This window comes from Cetorhinus maximus, chromosome 3 (assembly GCF_964194155.1).
Source record: "Cetorhinus maximus chromosome 3, sCetMax3.hap1.1, whole genome shotgun sequence".
NCBI classification, from domain to species: domain Eukaryota; kingdom Metazoa; phylum Chordata; class Chondrichthyes; order Lamniformes; family Cetorhinidae; genus Cetorhinus; species Cetorhinus maximus.
The window spans coordinates 203,258,578-203,285,552 of NC_135881.1; the positions used below are offsets into that span (position 1 = coordinate 203,258,578).

At 42.8% G+C, this 26,975-nt stretch overlaps 1 protein-coding gene across 2 annotated transcripts in view; it reads left to right on the forward strand.

Annotated features, from left to right (window-relative positions):
- pign (phosphatidylinositol glycan anchor biosynthesis, class N) overlaps positions 1–26,975 on the forward strand; it is a 131,314-nt gene that overhangs the window by 11,820 nt on the left and 92,519 nt on the right. For both annotated transcript variants that reach the window (XR_013576264.1, XM_078539641.1), the window contains exons 4-9: positions 2,175–2,273; positions 15,652–15,758; positions 16,623–16,747; positions 22,139–22,269; positions 23,757–23,873; positions 25,732–25,772. Coding sequence is in view for 1 of the 2 variants with exons in the window: in XM_078539641.1 (XP_078395767.1) it covers positions 2,175–2,273; positions 15,652–15,758; positions 16,623–16,747; positions 22,139–22,269; positions 23,757–23,873; positions 25,732–25,772 (620 nt within the window). In the remaining variant the exon portion in view is untranslated. The remainder of the gene's footprint in view (positions 1–2,174; positions 2,274–15,651; positions 15,759–16,622; positions 16,748–22,138; positions 22,270–23,756; positions 23,874–25,731; positions 25,773–26,975) is intronic.

A 26,975-nucleotide genomic window follows, 5' to 3' on the forward strand; every position in this document is an offset into this window, starting at 1 on the left:
TATGCCCTTATTAATAAAGCCCAGGATACGATATGCTTTATTAACTGCTCTCTCCACCTGTTGTGTCACCTTCAATGACCTATGCACATATACACAGTCTTTCTGCTCCTGCACCCCCTTCAAAATTTCACCCCTTTATTTTGTATTATCTGTCCATGTTCTTCCTACCAAAATGGAACCATCACCTCGCCCTTCTACGCATTTAACATCACCTGCCATCTATCTGCCCACTTCACCAACTTGTCTATGTCCTCTTGAAGTTCCGCACCATTCTCCTCGCAGTTCACAACACTCCCAAGCTTCGTATCATCCGCAAACTTTGAAATTGTCCCCTGCACATCAAGATCTAGATCACTAATATATATCAGGAAAAGCAAGGGTCCTAATACCGACCCCTGGGGAACTCCACTACAAACCTTCCTCCAGCCTGAAAAATATCCATTGACCATTACTCTCTGCTTCCTATTTTTCAGCCAATTTTGTATCCACGTTGCTACTGTCCATTTTATTCCATGAGCAATAACTTTTCTCACAAGTCTGTTGTGTGGCACTGAATCAAATGCCTTTTGAAAGTCCATGTACACTACAACTGCAAACAGCATTACCCTCATCGACCTTTCCTGTTACCTTTTCAAAAAACTCCAGCAAGTAAGTTAAACACGATTTCCCCTTTAGAAATCCATGCTGGCTCTTCCTTATCAACCCATATTTTTCCATGTGACTACTAATTCTATCCAGAATAATTGTTTCTACAATCTTGCCCACCACTGAAGTTAAACTGACTGGTCTGTAAGTGCTGGGCTTGTCCTTACAACCCGTTTTGATCAAGGGCGTAATGTTTGCAATTCTCCAATCCTCTGGCACCTCCCCTGAGTCAAGGGAAGACTGAAAAACTATGGCCAGTACCCCTGCAATATCTTGACAAACTATGCTGTATTCCTAAATTTGCAAGCATTGAGCCACTCACCAGGCTCACATGCTGAAATGAATCACGATTACTTCAGTCCAACTTGTGCTGGAGCTATAGAAGGTAATTTTTGCTGCTGTGAGCAGGGAGCCTCACCCACCAGCAGGATACATCAGTAACGCAGCTATGCACAGCGCACAATGTTTTGACCAACAACAGTTAGAAAATCATGTATAGACATCGCCTGAATTCCTGCTATGCACCATTGGTAGATGAGGTTCCCTGCTAGCGATGCGAACACATAAAATTATCCCTTATAATTTAGAGGAAACAACAATCTTGGGATGCGGGCCCATCCCTTGTTGCCCTTGTGCAGATGGTGATGAAACACTGTGCCCATGTGGTGTAGATACATCCCCACAGTGTTAAGGAGGGAGTTCCAGGATTCAGATGCTGTGACAGTTATGGTTCTGGAATTTACAGCTGGTGATGTCCCCACGCCTCTGCTACCCTTGCCCTCCTAGCTGAGAGAGGTTGTGTGTTTGGAATGTGCTGTCGAAGGAGCCTTGATGAGTAGATGCAGTGCATCTTGTACACTGCTTGTAGAGGGATTGAATGTTTAGGGTGGTGGGTGGGGTGCCATCGAGCAGACTGCTTTATTGTGCATGATGTCGAGTCTCTTGAGTGTTGTTGAAGTTGCACCCATCCAGGTAAGTCATCATACTCCTGACTTGTGCCTTGTAGATGGTGGACAGGCTTTGGGGAGTCAGGAGGTGAGTTACTCACTGCAGAATTCCCAGCCTCTGACCTGCTCTTGTCGCCACAGTATTTATATGGCTGGTCCAGTTAACCCCACCCACCCCCACCCAAGATATTGATAATGGCAATGAACATCAAGGGGATATGGTTATATTTTTCTCTTGTTGGATATGATTATTTCCTGACACTTTAATGTACTTAGCAGCCCAAGCCCAAATGGTATCCAAGTCTTGCTGCGTGGGGGCACAGACCACTTCAGTATCTGAGAAGTTGCGAATGGTACTGGGGACTGTGCACTCATCAGTGAACATCCCGATTTCTGACCTTCTGTTGGACAGAAGGTCATTGATGAAGCAGCTGGAGATGGTTGGGCCTAGGACACCACCCTGACCACCCTGAGGAACAACTGCCGTGATGTCAGAAGTTGGCAGAGTTTCAGGAGTTGGTGTACCTTATTTAGTAATTCATTAGATGCAGTTTCTTTCTTTTAATCTTTTAATTCTTACAGGTTGGAAAGAAAACCCAGTGGAATTTGATTCTGTTTTTAACGAGAGTAAATACACCTGGTGCTGGGGAAGTCCTGACATTTTACCGATGTTTGCGAAAGGTAAGGCACACGGGACTTGCTGCTGAAACATAAACAGTGAGAATAATACCTTAAAAAAAGAATTCCTCTGTTTAAAAGCTTTGTCAAAGTCGTAGGTTTTAATCACAGAATCTTTGCAGTGCAGAAGGAGGCCATTCGGCCCATCATTGGCTCTCTGGAGGAATGCTCTGCCTAGTCTTACTCCCCTGCCTTATCCCGGTAACCTTGCACATTCTTCCTTTTCAGATAGCCATGCAATTTGTTTCTGAATACATCGATTGAACCTGCCTCCACCACCCTCTCAGGAAACTCGTCCCAGACTCCAACCACCCTCTTGGGAAAACATTTTTCCTCAAATCACTTTTACTCCTTTTGTCAATTATTTTGAATCTGTGCCCTCTAGCTCTTGATGCTCATAAGACCATAAGATGTAGGAGCAGAAGGAGGCCATTCGGCCCATCGAGTCTGCTCTGCCATTCAATGAGATCATGGCTGATCTGATTATCCTCAACTTCACTTTCCTGCCTTTTCCCCATAACCCTTGATTCCCTTACTGATTAAAAATCTGTCTAAATCAGCCTTGAATATACTCAACAGGCCAGTCTCTACAGCCCTCTGCAGTAAAGAATTCCACAGAATCACTACCCTCTGAGAGTAGAAATTCCTCCTCATCTCTGTTTTAAATGGGCGACCCCCTCACTCTGAGATTATGCCATCTGGTCCTAGACTCTCCCACAAGGGAAAACAACCTCTTGGCATCTATCCTGTCAAGCCCCCTAAGAATCTTATATGTTTCAATAAGGTCACCTCTCATTCGTCTGAACTCCAATGAGCACAGGCCCAACCTACTCAAGCTCTCCTCATAAGAAAATCCCTCCATACCCAGGATCAACTTAGAGAACCTTCTCTGGACTGCCTCCAATGCCAATATATCTTTCCGTAGATGAGGAGACCAAAACTGTTCACAGTATTCTAGGTGTGGTCTAGCTAGTGCTTTGTATGGTTTTAGCAAAACCAAGATAAGGAGACCAAAACTGTTCGCAGTATTCTAGGTGTGGTCTAGCTAGTGCTTTGTATGGTTTTAGCAAGACGTCCCTATTTTTATACTCCATTCCCTTTGAAATAAAGGCCAATGTTCCATTTGCCTTCTCTGTTACCTGCTGAACTTGTATGTTAGCTTTTTGTGATTCATGCACGAGAACCCCCAAATCCCTCTGTGCTGCAGCTTTCTGCAGCCTTTCTCCATTTAAATAATATTCAGCTCCTCTATTCTTCCTGCCATAGTGCATAACCTCACTTTTTCCCACATTATATTCCATCTGCCAAGTTTTTGCCTACTCGCTTAACCTATCTATATTCCTCTGTAGACTCTGTGTCATCCTCACCTATTTTTATGTCATCCGCAAACTTGGCGATATTCACTCTCCTCATTCAAGTCATTAATATATATTGTAAATAATTGTGGCCCCAGCACTGATCCCTGTGGCACTCCACTAGCTACAGGTTGTCATCGTGAAAATGCCCCCCTTATTCCAACTCTCTCTTCTATTAGTTAGCCAATCCTCTATCCATGCTAACATACTATCCCCAAAACCTTGGACTCTTATCTTATTAAGTAGCCTCATGTGCAGTACCTTATCGAACACCTTTTGGAAATCCAAATATATTACATCTACTGGTTCCCTTTTATCTATCCTGCTTGTTACCTCCTCAAAGAATTCTAATAAATTTGCCAGGCATGATTTCTCCTTCATGAAGCCATGCTGACTCTGCTTGATTATATTATGTATTTTCAAATGCTGTGCTATTACACCTTTTATAATAGACTCTAACATTTTCCCAATGACAGATGTTAATCTAACTGGCCTATAGTTACCTGTTTTTCCATCTCCCTCCCTTTTTGAATAAGGGTGTTACATTGGCAGTTTTCTAATCCTCTGGAACTTTTCCAGAATCGAAGGATTCTTGGAAGATTACGACCAGAACATACATTATCTCTGTAGCTACTTCCTTTAATATCTTTGGATGCAACCCATCAGATCCAGGGCACTTATCGGCCTTTAGCCCCATTAATTTCCTTAGTACTTTTTCTCTAGTGATAGTTATTATATTTACTTCCAACCCCAGTTTTGCCCCTTGATTGTTTAGTATTTTTGAAATGCTATTAGTGTCTTCTACCATGAAGACTGATGCAAAATATTTATTCAACTCCTCTGCCATTTCCTGGTTCCCCATTATTATTTCCCCAGCCTTATTCCCTCAAGGGTCTATGTTCACTTTGGCCTCTTTCTTCCTTTTTATATATTTAAAGAAACTCTTATTGTTCATTTATATATTACTTGCTAGTTTACTCTCAAAGTTTATTTTCTCCCTCTTTATTTTTTTAAATTGGTCATCTTTTGTTGGCTTTTAAAACTTTCCCAATCTCTGGTTTACCACTAATCTTTGCCACATTGTATGTTTTTTCTTTCAATTTGATCCTATCCTTAACTTCCTTATTTAACCATGGTTGGTTTATCCCCTTCCTAGCATTCTCCCTTGAGTGGGAATAGTTTCTCACTATTTACCCTGTCGACACTCTTAGGGCCATGAACACCTCTGTCAAGTCTCCTCTTAGCCTTATTTTCTCCAAGGAAAATAATCCCAACCTCTCTAATCTATCCTCATAGCTACAGCTCCACATCCCTGGAATCATTCTTCTGAATCTCCTCAGTACTCTCTCCAATGTCTTCACATCCTTCCTCAAGTATGGTGCCCAGAACTGGATGCAGTACTCCAGATGTGGCCTAACTAGTGTCTTATAGAAGTTCAGCAAGACCTCCTTACTCTTGTACTCAATGCCCCTGTTAACGAAGTCTAAGATACTATATGCTTTATTAACTGCTCTCTCAACATGCCCTGTCATCTTCAATGACTTATGTACATATATAGACCGAGGTCCTCTCTGTTCCTGCACCTGCTTTAGAGTTTCTCGCTTTATTTAATACTATCTCTCCATATTTTCCCTGCCAAAATCAATCACCTCACACTTCTCTGCATTGAACTTCATCTGCCCCTTGTCTGCCCAATCCACCAATATGTCTATGTCCTTTTGAAGTTCAAGACTATTCGTCATCACAGTTGACAACGTTTCCAATCTTTGTATCACCTGCCAATTTTGAAATCATGCCCTGAACACCACAGTCTAGGTCATTAATATATCAGGAAGAGCAAGGGCCCCAACCCTGACCCCTGGGGAACTCTACTACAAACCTTCCTCCAATCTGAAAAACATCCATTAACCACCACTCTTTCTTTCCTGTCACCCAGCCAATTTCTTATCCAAGTGCCTATTCTTCCTTTTATTCCGTGAGCAAGAATTTTGCTCACAAGTCTGCTGGGTGGCACTGCATCAGATACCTTTCGAAAATCCATGTACACCACATCAACTGCGTTGCCCTGATCAACCTTCTCTGTTACCTACTCAGAAAACGCCAGCAAGTTAGTTAAACATGATTTTCCCTTAATTAATTCATGCTGGCTTTCCTTAATTATCCTGCTCTTGTCTAAGTGACCATTGATTTTGTTCTGGACTATAGTTTCCAGAAATAAAAACAAAAAGCTACTGCGGATGCTGGAAATCCAAAACAAAAACAGAATTACCTGGAAAAACTCAGCAGGTCTGGCAGCATCGGTGGAGAAGAAAAGAGTTGACGTTTCGAGTCCAACATGACCCTTCAACAGAACTAGTTCTGTTGAAGGGTCATGTTGGACTCGAAACGTCAACTCTTTTCTTCTCCACCGATGCTGCCAGACCTGCTGAGTTTTTCCAGGTAATTCTGTTTTTGTTATAGTTTCCAGAAGTTTGCCTACCACTGAAGTCAAACTGACTGACCTGTAGTTGCTGGCTTTTTCCTTGTACCCCTTTTTGAACAAGGGTGTAACATTCGCAATTCTCCAGTCCTCTGACATCACCCCTGTGTCTAAGGAAGACTGGAAGATTGTCACTAGTGCTTCTGTAATTTCCAAAGGAGTGTCTTAGAGAAGGCAAGAGAGGTGGAGAGGTTTAGGGAGGAAATTACAGAGCTTAGGGCCCAAGTAGCTGAAGGCATGGCCATCAGTGAAGGAGCGGTGAAATTGAGGAAGTGCAAGAGGCCAGAATTGGCAGAGTGCAGATATCTTGGACGGTTGCTAGACTGGAGGAGGTTACAGATGTAGGGAAAGGTGAGGCCATGGGAAGGTTTGAAAACAAAGATAAGAATTTTACAATTGAAATGTTGTGGGATCGGCAACCAATGTAGGAATTTAGGACTTGGGAGCAGGAGTAGGTCATTTGGCCCTTCAAGCCTCCTCTGTCATTCGATAAAATCATGGTTGATGTGGTTGTGGTCTCACCTTCACTTTTCTGTCTGTTCCCTCTAACCCTTGACCCCATGACTATTAAAAATCTATCTAACTCAGCCTTGTATATATTAGATGACCCAGCCTCCACTGTTCTCTGGGGAAGAAAATTCGACATACTTACGACTCTCTGAGAGAAAAAAAATTCTCAACATCTCCGTCTTAAAAGGAAGACCTCTTATGCTTAAAGTGTGTCCCTTAGTTATAGTCTCCCCATGTAGATTAATGAGCAAAGGGGTTATGGGTGAGTGGTCATGGTACAAGTTAGGATATGGTCAGCAGAGTTTTCGATGAGCTCACGCTTATGGAGGGTGGAAAGTAGAAGGCTGTCCTGGGGAATATTTAATCTTGTCTGCTGCTTTTGCATGACTATGAATAGAGCTGCTACCCTGGCACTTTCCGCCAACAAACTAGCATTAATTCTCGTGCTGTAACTGGGTATTTTAATAGACAGAAGGTGAAAGTATTCTTTTATTGAAAAAATACTTAAATATTAGGGGAAAAAAACACAAGAAAGGGCACGAATTCCTGCTACAAAGTATTCACTTCACTATACCATAACAATTCTTTTTTTAAAAAATAGAACATTTGTAAAACTCAAAGAAACAAGTAAGGGACTCAAAAAGGATACACATGATCGACAATTATTTGTACAGTTTGCGAACACCACTTTTTGTGGGATTTACCATCAGACTGCCACTTAACTTCAAGATTGTTTTTCTAAATATGGAGTACAGCCCATTGTCATGGCTCCAGCATCTTATCTGACACCGTAGTGGAGGGATAGTAAATACATACAAAAAACATTCCAGTAATAGCTGTAAATCAGGAGGTGGAAGGGAGAGAGGAACTTGGTGAAATTGCAATCACTAGGGAAGCGGTACTGAACAAACTGATGGAACTGCGGGTTGACAAGTCCCTGGGTCCTGATGGACTTCATCCTAGGGTCTTAAAAGAGGTGGCGAGTGAGATAGTAAATGCATTGATGTTAATTTTCCAAAATTCCTTATATTCTGAAAAGGTTCCATCAGACTGGAAAGTAGCAAATATAACCCTTCTATTCAAGAAGGGAGGGAGGCAGAAAACAGGAAACTATAGGCCAGTTAACTTGATGTCTCTGTCATGGGAAAGATGTTAGAATCAATCATTAAGGAGGTTATAGCTAGGCACTTGGAGAAGCTCCAAGTAATCGGGAAGAATCAGCATGGTTTTGTGAAAAGGAAATCATGTTTAATCAATTTATTGGAGTTCTTTGATGGAGTAATGTGCTGTTGATAAAGGGGAGCCTGTAGATGTGCTGCACTTGGATTTCCAGAAAAATAAAAGCTCATGGTGTGGGGGTAATGTATTAGCATGGGTAGAAGATTGGCTGGCTGGCAGGAAACAGAGTATGCATAAATGTGTCAATCTGATTGGCAGGATGTGACGTGTGGAGACCCATAGGGGTCTGTGCTGGGGCCTCAACTTTTACAATTTATATCAATGACTTGGATGAGGGGAATGAAGGCATGATAGCTAAATTTGCTGATGACATAAAGATAGGTAGGCAAGTATGTTGTGAAGAGGACATAAGGAGTTTGCATACGGGTATAAATAGGTTGAGTGAGTGGCAAAAATATGGCATTATAATGTAGGAAAATGTGAAGTTGTTCACTTTGCCAGGAAGAATAAAAAAAACAGAGTATTACTTAAATTGAAAATGGCTGCAGAATTCCGAGGTGCAGAGGGATCTAGGTGTTCTAGTGCATAAGTCACAAAAAGTTAGAATGCAGGTACAGAAAGTAATTAAGAAGGCTAATATCATGCTATCCTTGATTACGAGAGGAATTGCACATAAAAGTAAGGATTTTATGCTTAAGTTATACAGGGCATTGGTGAGACCACATCTCAAATATTGTGTGCAGTTTTGGTCTCCTTATTTAAGGAAGGATCTAATTGAGTTGGAGGCAGTTCGGAGGAGGTTTACTAGATTGATTTCCGGAATGATTGGGTTGTCTAATGAGGAAAGGTTAAACAGACTGGGCTTGTTTCCACTGGAGTTTAGGAGAGTGAGGAGTGACATGATTGGATCTTGATTGAAGATCCTGAACGGTATTGACAAGGTGGACATGGAAAGGATGTTTCCTCTTTCGGGTGAGTCCTGAACTAGGGGGCACTGTTTTAAAATTAGGGATTGTCCTTTTAGGAGAGAGATGAGGAGAAATTTTTTTCTCTCAGAGAATTGTGTAACTTTGGAACTGCCTTAGAAGATGGTGGAAGCGGGGTCATTGAATATTTTTAAGGTGGGGGTAGATAGATTCTTGTTAGGCAAGGGAATTGAAGGCTTTTGGGGGTAGAGGGGAATGTGGAATTTGAAACACAAGCTGATCAGCCATGATCTTAATAAAACGTAGGCCAAATGGCCTACATTTTTTTTATTCATTCATGGGATGTGGGCATCGCTGGCCAGGCCAACATTTATTGCCCATCCCTAATTGCCCTTGTTCAGAGGGCAGTTAAGAGTCAGCCACATTGCTGTGGACCTGTAGGTCACATGTAGGCCTGACCAGGTAAGGACGGCAGATTTCCTTCCCTAAAGGGGCATTAGTGAACCAGATGGGTTTTTACGGCAATCAACAATGGTTTCATGGCCATCATTAGACTTTTAATTCCAGATTTTCTATTGAATTCAAATCCATCATCTGCCAGTGGTGGGATTCAAACCCGAATCCCCAGAGCATTACTCTGGGTCTCTGGATTACTAGCCCAGTGACAAGACCACTACGCCATCGCTTCCCCTTCTGCTCCTATTTTGTATGTTCATATGTTGTTGCTGTGGGGAATGTTTGTGAGTGAATATGGCTTTGACGTGTGATCTGAAATGGTCATTTGTTGCTGAACCTGAGTCTTTAGAGGACTGTCTTTATGGGAACACTTTCACTGCACTGTCTTGTACAGAGAATCATAGAATGATGCAGAGTAGCAGAAAGTCATTTGGCCCAATCTGCTCATGCCAGCTCTTTGAAAGAGCACCCAATAAGTCTCACACCTCTGCTGTTTCCCCCTAGCCCTGCAAATGCTTCTTTTTCAAGTACTTGGCTAATTCCCTTTTGGCAGTTGCTATTGTTTCTACCACTCTTTCAGACAGTGCATTCCAGATCACCACAATTTGCCACATAGTTTTTTTCCTCATGTCACCCCTAGTTATTCTGCCAATTACCTTAAATCTGTGTCCAGTGATTACCAAACCTTCTGCTGCTGGAAACAGTTTCTTATTATTTACTTTATTGAAACCCTTCAAGATTTTGAACAGCTCTATTAAATCTCCCCTTAACCTTCTCTGCCCTAGGGAAAACCAGCCCAGTTACTCCCATTGCTCCCTGTAACTGAAGACTTTCATGCCTGATAGCATTCTAGTAAATCTCATCTGCATACCCACATATCAAGCAAATATTCAAAGACTGGCATTTCTTAGAATGTGCTATGAATATGGCTCACACAGCTCTACTTAAAGAAGATCCCTTAAAAAAAAATCCAAACAGTTTTCATTTCCTGCCAAAAATCAGGTTCAGAAGATTATTTTCATGATCTTTATTAATGTACTAATGTAATGTGTGATCTATATTATTGACTTGAATGAAGGGACCGGCTGTATTGTAGCCAAACTTGCTAATTATACAAAAACAAGTAGGAATACAAGTTGAGAGGAGGACACAAAGAATCTGCAAAGGGATATAGACAGGTTAAGTGAGTGGGCAAAAATTTGGCAGATGGAGTATGATTTGGAAAAATACGAAGTTGTCCACTTTGGCAGGAAGAATAAAAAAGCAGAATATTATTTAAATGTAGAGAGACTGCAGATTGCTGTGGTGCTGAGGGATCTGTAAAACCTATCTGGTTCACTAATGTCCTTAAGAGATAGAAATCTGCTGTTCTGACATGGTCAGGCCTACATGTGACTCCAGACCCACAGCAATGTGGTTGACTCTTAAATACCCTCTGAAATAGCCTAGCAAGCCACTCAGTTGAATCAAATCACTACAAAGTCTATAAGGAATGAAACCAGACGGACCAGATTGACTGAGGCACTGGAAGTGACAATGGCAAACTCAGTCCTGTCGACCCTACAAAGTCCTCCTAAATAACACCTGGGGGCTTGTACTAAAATTGGGAGAGTTGTCACAGACTAGTCAAGCAACATACTCATACTCATGGAATCATACTTTGCAGATAACGTCCTAGGCACCACCATCGCCATCCATGGGTATGTCCTGTTCCATCGACAGGACAGACACAGCAGAGGTGGCGGCACAGTGGTATACAGTTGGGAGGGAGTTGCCCTAGGAATCCTCAACATTGACTCTAGATTTCATGAAGTCTCATGGCATCAGGTCAAACATGGGCAAGGAAACCTCCTGCTGATTACCATGTACCACCCCCCTCCTTCAGCTGATGAGTCAGTGCTCCTCCATGTTGAACACCACATGGAGGAAGCACTGAGGATGGCAAGGGCGCAGAATGTACTCTGGGTGGGGGACTTCAATGTCCATCACCAAGAGTGGTTTGGTAGCACCACTACTGACTGAGCTGGCCAAGTCCTAAAGGACATGGCTGCTAGACTGGGTCTGCGGCAGGTGGTGAGGGAAACAACAAGAGGGAAAGCATACTTGACCTCATCCTCACCAAACTGCCTGCCACAGATGCATCTGTCCATAACAGTATCGGTAGGAGTGACCACTGCACAGTTGTTGTGGAGACAAAGTCCCGTCTTCACATTGGAGATACCCTCCATTGTGTTGTGTGGCACTACCACTGTGCTAAACGGGATAGATTTTGAACAGATCTAAGAACTCAATACTGGGCGTCCATGAGGTGCTGTGGGTCATCAGCAGCAGCAGAATTGTACTCAACCACAATCTGTAACCCATAACCCACGCCCTCCCAGCATAACCCCCACTCTACCATTACCACCAAGCCAGGGGATCACCTTTGTTCAATGAAGAGTGCAGGAGGGCATGCCAGGAACAGCACCAGGCATACTTAAAAATTAAGTGTCAACCTGATGAAGCTACAACTCAGGACTACTTGCGTGCCAGACAGCGTAGGCAGCATACAATAGAGAGAGCTAAATGATCCCACAACCAACAGATCAGATCTAAGCTCTGCAGTCCTGCCACATCCAGGCGTGAATAATGATAGACAATTAAACATCTCACTGGAGGAGGAGGCTCCACAAATACCCCCATCCTCAATGATGGGGGAGCCCAGCACATCAGTGCAAAAGATAAAGCTGAAGTATTTACTACAATCTTCAGCCAGAAGCACCGAGTGGATGATCCACCTCGGCCTCCTCCAGAGGCCCCCAGCATCACAGATGCCAGTCTTCAGCCAATACAATTCACTCCACGTGATACCAAGAAACGGCTGAAGGCACTGGATACTGCAAAGGCTTTGGGCCCTGACAATATTCCAGCATTAGTCCTGAAGACTTGTGCTCCAGAACTTGCCGTGCCCCTAGCCAAGCTGTTCCAGTATAGCTACATCACTGGCATCTACCCGGCTATGTGGAAAAATGCCCAGGTAGGTCCTGTATATGAAAAGCAGGACAAATCCAACCTGGCCAATTACTGCCCCATCAGTCTACTCTCGGTCATCAGTAAAGTAATGGAAAGGGTCATCAACAGTGCTATCAAGCGGCACTTGCTTAGCAATAACCTGCCCACTGACGCCCAGTTTGGGTTCCACCAGGACCACTCAGTTCCTGATTTCATTACAGTCTTGGTTCAAACATGGACAAAAGACCTGAAGAGAGGTGAGGTGAGAGTGACTGCCCTTGACATCAAGGGAGCATTTGACTGAGTGTGACATCAAGGAGCCCTAGCAAAACTGGAGTTAATGGGAATCAGGGAAAAACTGTCCACTGGTTGGAGTCATATCTAGCACAAAGGAAAATGGTTGTTGGAGGTCATTCATGTCAGTTCCTGGACATCACTGCAAGAGTTCCTCAGTGTAGTGACCTCAGCCCACCCACCTTCAACTGCTTCATCAATCACCTTCCTTCCATCATAATATCAGCAGTGGGGATGTTCGCTGATGATTTTTCCCCCTGATTCCCATTGACTGCAGTTTTGCTAGGGCTCCTTGATGCCAAACTTGGTCAAATGCTCCCTTGATGTCAAGGGCAGTCACTCTCACCTCACCTTGGGAGTTCAGCTCTTTTAGCCATGTTTGAACCAAGACTGTAATGAGGTCAGGAACTGAGTGGTCCTGGTGGAACCCAAACTGGGCGTCAGTGGGCAGGTTATTGCTAAGCAAGTGCCACTTGATAGCACTGTTGATGACCCTTTCCATTTCTTTACTGATGATCGAGAGTAGACTGATGGGGCAGTAATTGGCCAGGTTGGATTTGTCCTGCTTTTCGTATACAGGACATACCTGGGCATTTTTCCACATAGCCGGGTAGATGTCAGTGATGTAGGTATACTGGAACAGCTTAACTAGGCGCGCAGCAAGTCCTGGAGCACAGGTCTTCAGTACTATTGCTGGAATATTGTCAGGGCCCATAGCCTTTGCAGTGTCCAGTTCCTTCAGCTGTTTCTTGATATCACGTGGAGTGAATTGAATTGGCTGAAGACTAGCATCTGTGATGCTGGGGATCTCCGGAGGAGGCTGAGATGGATCATCCACTTGGCACTTCTGGCTGAAGATTGTAGCAAATGCTTCAGCCTTATATTTTGCACTGATGTGCTGGGCTCCTCCATCATTGAGGATGGGGATATTTATGGAGCCTCTTCCTCCAGTGAGTTGTTTAATTCTCCACCACCATTCACGACAGAATGTGGCAGGACTGCAGAGCTTAGATATGATCCTTTTGGTTGTGGGATCGCGTAGCTGTGTCTGTCACTTGCTGCTTGGTACGCAAGTAGTCCTGTGTTATAGCATCACCAGATTGACACCTCATTTTTAGGTATGCTTGGTGCTGCTCCTGGCATGCCATCCTGCATTCTTCATTGAACTGGAGTTAGTCCCCTGGCTTGATTGTAATGGTAGAGTGGGGGATATGCCGTGCCATGAGGTTATAGATTGTGTTCGCGTACAATTCTGCTCCTGCTGATGGCCCACAGCGCCTCATGGATGCACAGTCTTGAGTTGCTAGATATGTTTGAGATCTATCCCACTTAGCACGATGGAATGCCACACAGCAAGATGCAGGGCATCTTCATTGTGAAGGCGGGACTTTGTCTCCACAACGACTGTGCAGTTGTCACTCCTACCAATACTGTCATGGACAGATGCATCTGCGGCAGGCAGGTTGGTGAGGATGAGGTCATGATTTTCCCCTCTTGTTGGTTCTCTCATCACCTGCCGCAGACCCAGTCTAGCAGCTATGTTCTTTAGGACTCGGCCAGCTCAGTCAGTAGTGGTGCTATCAAGCCACGCGTGGTGATGGACATTGAAGTCCCCCACCCAGAGTATATTCTGCACCCTTGCCACCCTCAGTGCTTCCTCCAGAATGATGTTCAACATGGAGGTGCACTAATTCATCAGTGGTACATGCTAATCAGCAGGAGGTTTCCTTGCCAATGTTTGGCCTGACTCCATGAGACCTTATGTGGTCCAGAGTCGATGTTGAGGACTCCTAGGGCAACTCCCTCCTAGTATATCACTGTGCTGCCACCTCTGCTGGTGATGGTAGTGTCTGGGATATTATCTGTAAGGTATGATTCCGTGAGGATGACTATGTCGGGCTTTTGCTTGACTAATCTGTGAGACACCTCTCCCAATTTTGGCACTAGCCCCCAGATGTTAGTAAGGAGGACTTTACAGGGTTGAGTTTGCCATTTCAACTGTCTAGTTATCATTACTTTTTTGACGGTTTGATATAATTGAGTGGCTTGCTCGGCCATTCCTGAGTCAAGTCAACCACATTGCTTATTTGGACATTAGTGAAACAGATGGATTTTTACAACAATCGACAATGGTTTTAATTCCAGATTTTTTTCCAAACTCTGCCATGGTGGGATTTGAACTCTGGGTTACCAGAGCATTATTCTGTGTCTCTGGATTACTAGTCCACTGACAATACCACTACGCCATTGTCTCCTCCTCCTCTCTTATGAGGAAAAGTTGGGTCTATACTCATTGGAGTTTAAAAGAATGAGAGGTGATATTATTGAAACATATAAGATTCAGACTTCAGTCTTGATAGGGTAGATGTTGAGAGGATATTTCCCCTCATGGGGAATCTAGAACGTGGAGGTAAAAATAAGTGTTCTCCCTTTTAGTTGGAGATGAGGAGGAATTTCTTCTCTTAGAGGGTCATTATTTTTTGGAATTCTGTTCCCCAGAGGGCAGGGAGGCTGGGTCATTGAACATATTCAAGGCTGAGTTAGACAGATTTTTGATTGACAAGGGAGCCAAGGGTTGTGGGGGGGAGGTGGACAGGAAACTGGAGCTCAGGCCACAATCAGATCAGCCATGATCTTCTTGAATAGCAGAGCAGGGTCAACAGGCCAAATGGCCTACTCCTGCTCCTATTTCCTATGATCTTATGTATCATGGCATCATTCAACACACTGTGAAACCATAGATTTGATGGGTATGTAACTCTTGAGCAGATTTTTAAAATAGTAAACAATGTGTGATTCCTGAAATCCTTTTCCCTCAACTTTGGTTGTTGGGTGGGTGGAGGGGGGTGGGGGAGAGGAATTGTTTTCCGCAAATTCACTGTGCCATAAAACCCAGGAATATGCAATCAGTGGAAATGTGGAAAATGGATTTTGATGATTGCTATGTATATTGTTTTACTAAGGACTAGGACAAGCCAATTGCATGTACTAATGCTTTACAGCAAAATTCATTTTACTGTTGGAACTTAACTGAAGTATAAGTCAGAATTCTTGTTAAGTGAGTCCATGGCTCCATTAAGCATTATGATCGATTGTTTGATCAGGATGTGCACACTCCAGTGTACAAAGTATCTGTTTTTGGCTATTAAAATCATTCTGGCTTAAGTTGTCAAAATTTTTATCTGACATAGGTTCCAGTGGCGACCATGTTTATACGCACATGTACCCAGCTGAGAAGGAGGATTTTGCTGCTCAGGATTCATCAAAGCTGGACACTTGGGTGTTTAGTGAAGTAAAGGTATCTGAAATGTGCTTCACCTGATTGGAGACTTACTGACACTAAATGGGAAATGCTTAGGTCTTTTCAGGAGATGTTTTCAAGGCCCTTAGCTCTGGAATCCCTTCCATAAACCTCTCTGCTTCTCCACCTCCCTCTTCTCCTTTAAGACGCTCCTTTAAAACCTACCTGTTTCACCAAGTTTTTGGTCATCATCCTTTGTATCTCTTCATGTGGCTCGGTATCAGATAATATTTGATAGCCCTCCTGTGAAATGCCGTGGGATGTTTTATGACATTAAAGGCGCTATATAAATACAAGTTATTGTTGTTGAAAGGAGGCCTTTTTTATTTTGCTGGTGCTCTCGATGCTTTTGTATTTTTCAGTAGCTATTTAAAATCTGATCCTGATGCTTTTGAAACATAGATGGCACAGGTAATATTGATAAAAATATTGCTCACCTAACTTTAGGGGATGGTGATACAGTGTAAGAAATGCCTCTTGTGGGGTGGAGGACTGGAGTTTTGTGGGAGTGATTGGTGCAGTGGGTTAGGACACTAATCTTTCACTTCTGGGACATGAGTTGAAAGCTTGCCTGGACAGATGGAATGAAAATCTTCTTTGTTTACTCACTGTGAGGATCCTACGTAAACTAGGTTTGAGTGTTCTTAATTTTAATTCCTGGATAGCATGGACCTACTGTACAAAACCGCCCCTGAATTGACAATAATTGTCAATCACACATGAGCTGTGGAAATGGGATAAATTGCTGTAGTGGGGGGTGCTCTTTTTGGAAGTTGGGGCTGAGACATATGGGGCCACAGTAGAAGGAATATTACTATACTTGGCTGCGTAAATTAATCCTTGTTTCTTTTTTTTCAACAGGACTTTTTTGAATTTGCCAAAAGTAATAAAACACTCTCAAATAAAATGAACGCAGATCAGGTTGTTTATTTCCTGCATTTACTTGGGTTGGACACTAATGGACATGCTCACAGACCAATGTCAAGGTAATTCTCCCTTATCCTTTTCAACTTTTATATTATTTTCCTGCGCTTTGGTCTTGCCTTTTCCATCTCCCAAAGTTTGCTAGCTTCAGGGATAGTTCCCTGGTTGAAAGGCAGTAAATGTTAAATCATCATTCAAAAACCGAGACACAGACAAACTCGGGACTGCGCGCCAGTGAGTTTAAAATCAGCAGTGGGAAAATTGCTAGAATCCTTAAGTGAGTATTTGGAAAGTTCCCTTGGTATGGCGAAAGGTATGTCTAGCCAGCCTATAAGACCATTTTCATTTTGACAGTCACTGAATAGATGGATAAAGTAGGGCTAAAGGATGTTGTAGACGTGGATTTTCAGAAGGCACACAAGAAGACAAAATTAGGAGCAGGAGTAGGCCATTTGGCCCCTCGAGCCTATTCCACCATTCGATAAGATCTGATTGTTGCCTCAAATCAACTTTCCTGCCTGCACCCCATAAGGCATTTAATACAGTTCCACACGAGGGATTGCGAGATAAATTAGACACAACATCGCGGTATAAATGGGAAATTTCATTCCACATGAAAGTGTCTGAGATTTGGGAACGACATTAAAGTTTGTAGTTGATAGCAGTGGAGGACATATGATCAAGGAAGGAGCAGAAAATATTAAAAAGGAGCTTTGATAATGAGAATGGGTAAAATGATGGCAAATGCAGTCTAACACAAAGTCACTGTTGGTATGTCTGGATTATAGTTCAATAGATAAAATAAGTTAAGGGTCTGGGAGTAAGTTAGTAAAAGCTAACCCACTGGTGCAGAAGGTTATGTAGAATGACTTAGAAGTTTACATGGAAACAGTCCATGTTAGCATTTTAACAAAAGTCCTAGTTCCATGTGCCTGCGCAGTTCCTGAATTACTATCACCTTTTCCTTCAATCACCTACCCTGTCTACTCTCAAATCATGGTCTGTGCTTCAACCACTAAACTGACATTCCAAGACCTCGATACCCTTCAGAAAAGAAATAAAAAGTTTACGCTCTGTCCTATTGCAATTAATCTTGTCTCCTCATTCTAGACCTCCTCAATGAATGGAAACAGTCTATGTGCATCTACTCTACCCCATCCCTTCATAATTTTAAATGCGGTTGTCAAATTGCCCTGTAATCTCCTCTCTAACAAAATCAGTTCCTGTTTCTTTTTCTCGTATTTGTATTTCCTCACACCAGACAGCGTCCTACTAAATCTGTGCTGATTATTACTTCAACATTCTTCCTAGTGTAACATTACAATAGTACTCGTATGAACTCAGACCCTCAAATCATTCAACTTTCTGCCATATAAAGTATAATTATGACATTTCTTTTTACCAAAATGCACCACTTCGCACCTACTGAAGTTGAATTCCGTCTGCCATTTTTATGGCCAGTTTCATCATTCCACCATTGCTAGCCCCACTGCAGTTTCCTAAGATTCTCAGAACTACTATCTATGCTTCCTATTTTGGTATCAGCAGCAGATTTGGCCACCATTACCTAAAGCCTTGTCTGCAAATCATTGATGTGTACAGTGAACAGATGCCCCAGAACGGAACCCTGTGGAGACTGCTGCCCATTTGCAATCTTTCCGAGAAACTGCTCGGAAGTTCTCTTCCCTTCTAACCGGGCTTTCTGAAATCTTCCCCCTAATTCCATACCCCTTAATCTTTTCCAACAGTTTCCTACGTGGTACCTTGTCAAAAGCTTTATGAAAGTCCATTGTACACCCCATCCGCCATCTCCGTCCCCTCCTCAGGAAGATTCCGCCAGAGATCAGAGATTGATGGAATGCTGGGCCTCACAGCAAGAAGGATAGAATTTACAAGCACGGTCATAATATCAGCGCTGGGTGAAACAAAGTTATCCAGCCAGTGAGTGGTCCCACCTTAGGAAAGATTGAAGAAGAGTCATATTGGAGTTAACTCTGTTTCTCTCTCCACAAATGCAGCCAGATCAGCTGAGTTTTTCCAGCACTTTCTGTTTTTACGTAGGAAAGACCTACTTGCCTTGACGACAGTCTGGTGACCATTATCCAGAATGATATCTTAAATGAAGGGCCAAGCTATGGTTACTGAGTGGGAATACCTACGTTATAGTTACGTTCCATCGGCCTCTTTGATACCACTTTATAGATAAGACGTTAAACTGAGGCCCCTGGTGCCTGCTTGGGTGAATGCCGATACAATGAAACGCAAAAACAGCCTGCCCTGAGCTGCCATGCTCACATCACATTGCATCTAGATGTAAAGTGATGCTGTTGAAATTGGGTGCATAACCTATCCAAAAGTGTTCCTGCTCGAGTTTGAAGGATTTACATGTCCGAAAATGGCTGAGTTTACGAAACACTACTGTGATACGAGGCTCTTTCCTCTAGAAAAGAAAAGATTGAAGGGAGACCTGATGGAGGCCTTCAGAATTGTGAAAGTGTTTGATAAGGTAAATGCAGAGAAGATGTTACCACTTGCAAGTGAAACCAGAACTCGAGGCCGTAATTGTAAGATAGTCCAGTAATAAATCCATAGGGAATTCAGCAGACCTCTCTTCACTTCACCCAAAGTACTTTTAGATTGTGGAACTTGATATCCACAAGTAGTTCAGACGAATAGTATTGACTCATTGAAGGGAAGCTGGATTAGCACATGAGGGAGAAAGGGATAGAAGGATATATTGATGGAGTTGGATGAAGAGGGGTGGATGAATGCTTGTGTGGAGTATAAATGCTGGCATGGACTTCCAGGACCGAATAGCCTTTTTCTGTGCTGTGAACATATATTTTGTATTGTTGAAAATAATTACTGAAGTGTTGACTACCATGCAGAGATGGAAGATAAAGCTATCCTAATATCCTTTTGTTTACATTGGCTCGAGAAGATGCCTCAAACATGCTCTACTTTAGAATAACTTTCTGTTATAGTGGCATGTGGAACTCTGCAACAAAAAGCATATTGTTGAAATTCCTTTCATCACCCTTTTCCTGCTGCTTGCAAGTGATCTAAAACTTGGCATATAGCATTATTCAGGTCTTGATGTAACTAGAGCAACCTGCGAGCAGCAAAACTCTAGAAAAAGAGTACGGAGCGAGAGACACCAAGGGGTGTGTGCCATGCAACTCTTTTATGTTGTCTGCCAGCTCCCACTCGGTCACCTAAAAATCTACATAACACACGAAAAAATTTTACAAGTCTTATTTTTGTTTAAGCCCATCACATTATTGGGACTAGACTACTTTTTAAATGCGGAGTGATGGATGTAGTGAGGTTAAGTTTCATGTCGTTATATTTCTATGGTGATTTTTAAATGTATTTCATGGGCATATGTTGTCATGGGAAATTAATAAGTGCTCCCTTGTGATGAGTAGGACAAGGCTGCCTTTGGCCCCCTCGCCTATTTGTGAGCAAATGTGTTTTCTGCTGACAATTGGGTGCTAAATGAGAATAAATCCTGTCACAATCCTGTGTGCTCCTGAAACAAGATCAGTCGTAAGCTTATTACCTGATGGTGAACAGCCTGTAGAGAAGCAGAGTAGCTTTTGAGCTAGTCTGTCATTCTAACTAGTGTGTCAAATCCAACATTGTTACCATTGTGCAACTAACTGGAGTACTTCTGCCACGCAAATTGCACTGTTAGGCAGGATTTTTGTGCAGTTGTACTCATTACCTTCACTCTTTCCTAGCCTGAAATAAGGCCCCAACACTTGAGCATAAAGAACCTAGGTACTCGTTGCAAGGCTGAAGCGTTGAACGGGCATTTTAAGAAATTCATTTTTAAATTCTTTCTGACCTTAAGCACATTACAATCTCCAGTTTTAGCTTTCCCGCTGAGGGAATGCAGTGCCAGCAAGGTTTAATCCACATTCTTTCTAGTGTTCATAATAAGGAAGAGAAGCTGCATCTTTTTCGACTACAGGTCGAGAAATGCAGCCCCAAAGTGCTGAACAGCCAAGAAAGTACTTGAGGTAGCAAATTCCACTTTCTAGTCACTCTCCAGGTATCAAGCTTCTTCTGAATTCCCTATGGGATTTGTTAGTGGCTATCTCATTTATATTTTTTATTGCTAAAATACAATGGTATCATCATTTCCTTTATGGCTCATTCATCCAGCAGACTTTTATAGCATTCCTGCTCCTGGTACCGTGCCTTAAGAGAACCATGGACTTTCAACCGGATTGATCCATGATTGTGCTTGGCAAACTGCTGCAGTGGTTTGCTGTTGCCTTCAGGCTGATCATCAATCTGTTTGGCCACTTTATGCATGTGCCTTCCATGGCTATCAAGTCCTGAAGTGGGACTTGAACCTGTAGTTTCTGGCCCAGAGCTAGGGCTGCTACCACTGCACCACGAGATAGCCTTCTTTTATAGCATTAGATAAAGTATTTCTGTTGCTACATATCTAAGAGATTTTTTTTACAGAGGCAACCTTCTTACTTCATTGTAATAAGTAATCCCAGCCAAATTAATGAAACGTGCAATGCCTATGAGTTTTTAAATAAATCTTGTGGCTCTTGTGCAATTGAAAGCCTAGATATGGGAGCCCTGGAACATTGCAGCAGGAGTTTCTCATGGTGTCCTAGGTCCAGCTATCTTCAGCTGATTCATCAATAACTTTCCCTCCATTCCAAGTTCAGAAGTGGGGCTGTTCGCTGATGACTGCACAATGTTCAGCACCATTCCCGTCTCCTCGTACTGTTTGGATGATAAATCATCCAATTCCTGTACTCACATTTGAACTCCGCGAATGGCACCTGCTGTTCTATAGTTTATAGAATATCACATCTTTGTGGTGATTTATATAACACTAGATTTTTAATTTGTATTTCTGGGTTTATAATTAACTGGAATGTTCTGGTAAAGGACCAGCAATTCAATACTGAGCCCTGGCTTAATTGGTAGCCCACTTGCCTCTGAGACAGAAGGCTGTGGGTTCAAGTCCCATTCCCAGATTGAAGCACTAAAACCTAGGCTGGCACTCCAGTGCAGTACTGAGGGAGTGCTGCACTGTCAGAGATGCTGCCTTTTAGCTGAGATGTCAAACTGAGGTCCCACCTGTCCTCTCATGGGGGACGTGAAAGATCCCATGGCACTATTTTGAAGAAAACAGGGGAATTCTCCCCAGTGTCCTTGTTGATTTATCCCTCAATCAACATCCCAAAAACAGATTATCTGGTCATTTTAATATTGCTGTTTTTAAGAGCTTGCTGTGTGCAAATGTTTCCTACATTATAATAGTGACTACACTTCAAAAGTACTACATTGGCAGTAAAACGATTTGGAACATCCAGAGGTTGTGAAAGATGCTATGTAAATTCAAGTCTTTTACTGTAATTTACAGAAGTCATGTGTATATTTGCTTTTCAAGTAATTGATTCTGAACATTTATTATACAGTGAGTACAAGGAAAATATCCACACAGTGGATAAAGGCATTCAGGAAGTTGTATCTGTCATTGAAGACTTCTACAGAAATGATAAGAAGACTGCCTTCATCTACACTTCTGACCATGGGATGACAGAGTGGGGTAAGAGCATTAATGTTTCTGGACAGTAGGATTTAGATTACAGCCCATTGATATCTATTTTTCTATTATGTAATAAATAAAAGTCAGATGGTGTCAGTTTTCCAAGGATAGTGCACATCTAGGTGACACTGGGAGTGTGATGTTACGTTACACTCTGAACACTGTCACTTATCACCTAACGTTATGTGACCATCAATCTGCTGATGTTCAGCTGATTTGCTAATGTTTATCTGAATTCTTAATGCAGTAGATTACATCCACCATGAGATGGAGCTGCACCAAAGTGTTTACTGGGGAATGGCGAGTATCTTTCTAAAGCATACACTATAACTTTTGCCGCTGAACAGGAACAGTTGCGCATGTCCACTCGATACCCCCACCATCTGCTGGCGCATTTGCCATTTCTCCTGCTGACTTCATTGTTGTGGCCCGTTGTCCTTCTCTGCTGGCTGCCTTCTTGCTGCCTCCCAAGTCCTCGCCGCCTCCCTCTTGTCACCTTCTCCCAAGTTCTCACCACCTCCTGCTCACTGGCCCTCGAGCGAGTGGGGTGATGAGGCTTGGGAGAATGTGGGGCAGCAAGCAGGCCCTGGTGAGGAGCGAGAGGTGCTGAGGGCTCAGGGGAGGGGCAGCAAGTAGATGAGGGCTCAGGAGAGGGACCGTGAGAGCTGTGTTTCCTAGCTGAGTTCGGTCTCCGCCATCTTTGATGCCGGCAGCTGCCTAGAACATCACTGAAAGTGACATCAGAGGCATTGCAATTGCAGGAAGTGCGGCCTCTGCAGTTGTGGCATAAACAAACACGCCCTAAAGGTTAAGGAAGTTGCACTAACTAATGTGCAAAGTGTTCTTCCTAGCAGGGGAAAAAAAAATCCAGGAAACTCATATTACCAGCTAAGGAAATTGCACTAAATGGCACCTGAAGCAGAGATTCGGCCTGAAGTGGCACAGACCTGACACAGTCATGAAGTGGAAGGGGGAGGGTTCTTGACCTGTGCAAATCCATGGTTTGTGAGTGGGTTGAGGAAATGGTGCTGGTAAGGTGATTTGAGATGAAAGCGGTGTTGGTCATCCCACTAACATCTAATTACCCCTATCAATTTATGAGGCTCTTACTTGTTTTCTGGTGGGAACAATAGCTGCCCAAATCGAGCTCCACCCTAAAAATCACAACAAGCACATCTTGAGTGGTAACATTCCAATGTTCATCCTGCGGCTGCCGCGTTTACAGATGGGAGGCAGCAAGATAAAAATTGGCTTGACTATCACCAGAGAGATTTCTCCATAAATTAATCATTTTGCCCAGCTGAACAAAGCCTGTGTGGGAGAAACAAATTGACATTCTGGAAAAAATAGTGCTTTGATTGCCTGTGTAAAAATGCAGAAGACCAAATTTCCTCAGTGTCTTTATATTTTGGTCAACACCTGTTAATAGCAGTGTATCTTGGCACATCAGATTCATGCCTAATCCCTAAATTTCTTTGCTGATACAGGTTCACATGGTGCAGGCCACCCCTCGGAAACCCTCACACCCTTGGTTGCCTGGGGAGCTGGAGTAAATGGACCACAGGTTGGCTCAAACCAACAGTTTCAGGATGATTTCCTGCAGGGTATATTTCATGTTGGTGTTTAAAAGTCAGGGCACTTTTTAAAAGAAAGACTGACATTTATTTAGTGCCTTTCACGACCTCAAGACATCCCAAGGCACTTTACAGTCATTCAATTACTCTTTAAGTGTAGTCACCATAGTAATGTGTTAAACTATTCTGAATGTGTTATGCTTTTTAAAAATCGAGCATTAGTGTAGAAATGCTTTTTATTCTCCTCAAATCCTTCCTGTGGAAAAATGATGTAAAACTACAATACTTCTTCTTACTGGGAGAAACAAGGTGGAAGTGTATGAAATGTTAAATTTGGGAATATTTTAGGGGTTTAGTTTCATAGGGTTAACGCTACAGTGATAAAGCTAAAAATCTGAGAATCTGAGTACTTCATTCCATTATCTGAACTGATAACTTCTATTATAGGAGCTAGTGATGTGATGGAGTACTGTGCTCAGTTCTGATCTCCACATTATAGAAAGGATACAAAGACAGCATGAAAAGGATTCACAAAGATGATACTGGAACTGAGAGCATATGCTTCTCAGGAAAGACTGAACAGGCTGGTGTTCTTTTCTCCGGAAAAGAGAAGGCTGATGGAGACCAGAGGACTTGAAGCTCTGCAAGGGTTTGATTGGGAAGATTTAAAGAACATATAGCCGCTTACGAGGGAGAGCAGAACTCGGGGGCCAAAATATAAGGTAGTCACTAATAAATCCAATAAAAAAATTCAGGAGAAACCCCTTCCCTGGAGAATGGTTAGAATGTAAAACTCTCTGTCGTGAAGAGTAGTTGAGGCAAATAGCATAGATGTATTTAATGGGAAGCTAGATAAGTACATGAAGGAGAAAGGAATCGAAGATTATGCTGATAGAGTTAGATGAAGTAAAGTGGAAGTAGGCTGGTGTGGAGCCTAAAACCTGAAAAGAAGCAGTTGGGCCAAATAGCCTGTCTCCGTGCTGCAGACCCTATGTCCTCCCCCCTTGATCCACTGTGTCAGGGGAAAACAAAAGTGTACAAATCAGCACCAGTGAACGAGGCATCAATAGCATGCTTGATGCATCATCCACGGCGAGATGTTGCAAAGTGACCAGAATGTGACCGGAATGAGTCCGTTGTATGCAATGTCATTGCCATTGGTTGCCAGTGTTGTTGGAATGCAAGATGGTTGCCTAAGTTCCAGTTTGAAGATCCTACACAAGTCATGTAGTGTTTCCTTGGAGCAACTCTGCCTCCTGGTACATTGCTCCTCTAAAGTTGGAGAAAGAATTGCATGGTGGATGAAACCTCGGCTGAATTACACATCGCCGACTCACTTGCCTCCTATGCAGCGGGACTCTTCCCAGGTCCCTCTGCACCTCCTGCTCCTCCTCACCAAGGAAAACTGGATACAGGGAATGATCCAGAGGCAGTTGCCCAAGAGAACTTTCCCTTTGAGAGGTTGTAGGGCTCATACATGCTTGCTGGAGTTGTGAATGGCTTTCTTGCATCAGAAAAGCAAGGCAATCTCTGTACAAATACAATAGAAATGTTGCCTCCGCTGGACTGTTCTATTCATCACTGATCTTGTAATTCAAATTGGGGAGGGCGAAATGATGGAACTACAGTCTCACATGACATCTCATTATTCTGTCCACATCATACACAGCCACTGACTTGCTGGCAGTCACTGGGGATATTCAGGTTCAAGGTGGAAATGAGCGGGAGGAGGTGCAGTAGAGTCTGTTCCTGAGGCAGGTTCCGACTTCACTCACCAGAGGTGTGTTAACGTTTGAGGATGCAGGGGGCAAGAGGTGGTTGGGGTTGGGGAGAAATCAAAGATTATTGTTCTTGTACTCCTAAAATTTTGCTTTGCTATTTCTTTCAGAATGGAAACTAAATGACTGGAAGAGATTAGATGTAAATCAGGTAAAACCCTTAACTTGTTCAGGGTTTAACATTATATTCTGAATAGCACCACCAAAAAAAAAGACACCTGGAATATTCTTATCTTTTGGGCTCCAAAAATCCAAGTGCAAAGATATCAAATCCTTAACCTAAGAAAGGGGAGCAGGACCAGGTCATTCAACCCCTCTTGCCTACTCTGTCATTCAATAAAATCATGGCTGATATTTTACCTCCACCTCACTTTCCCACCTTGTCCCCTAAATGCTGATTTCCTGTTAGTGTGCATCCTGACAACTAGAATAATTATTTTATAAGGATGGGATGGATGCCTGTCACATTTCCGTTGTGAATCAGGCATGTTCGTTACCATTTAGTTGAATTCCATTAGAATATTAAACGCACTCTTTGCCTGCTTTCGGTAGGAGTTTCCAACATGCCATCGATGTGTCGGCCAGCATGTTGTGTGGAGGCCGAGTGAGCATGAGCTCAGCCTGACTTGGGATCTCCCTCATCCTTCTCTCATGCCCAACAATGCTGAAAACCTTCACCAGGGTCTCTTTTGATATGAAACAGGACTGAGCTCTGATCTTTCAGAAGGAGCATCAACAATGGCAACAACTTGTCTTTATATAGCACATTTAACCTAATAAAACATTCCAAGGCGCTTCACAGGGGAATTATAAAGCAAAATTTGACACTAAGCCACATAAAGAGATTTTAGGTCAGATGACCAAAAGCTTGGTCAAAGAGATCTGTTTTAAGGAGTGTCTTAAAGGAGGAAAGAGACATAGAGACAGAAGGATTTAGGGAGGGAATTCCAGACCTAAGGACCTAGGCAGATGAACCACAGCCACCAATGGTGGAGTGATTAAAAATCAAACAATATGATTATGATAAAGACGCCACAAGCTAAACTTATGGTATCTTTGCTCCTTTTAGAGTTATCGTTTCATAAAATAGAGAGCCATAATAATTAAATACTGACCTAGCTCGCTTATTCGTAAACTCATAAATCCCAAAACATTTTAACGTGCCTGGGTTTTGCATGGTTTCCATATACCGCACTCCCAGACAAATCAAGCAAAATTGCAGATTGCCATTTTAACTTCACTTCCTGAATTATTCATCCTTGGAGGGTATTTTTTAAATTTAGAGAGGGTGCAGAAGTGATTTACTAGAATGATACCGGGGATGAGGGACTTCAGTTATGTGGAGAGACTGGAG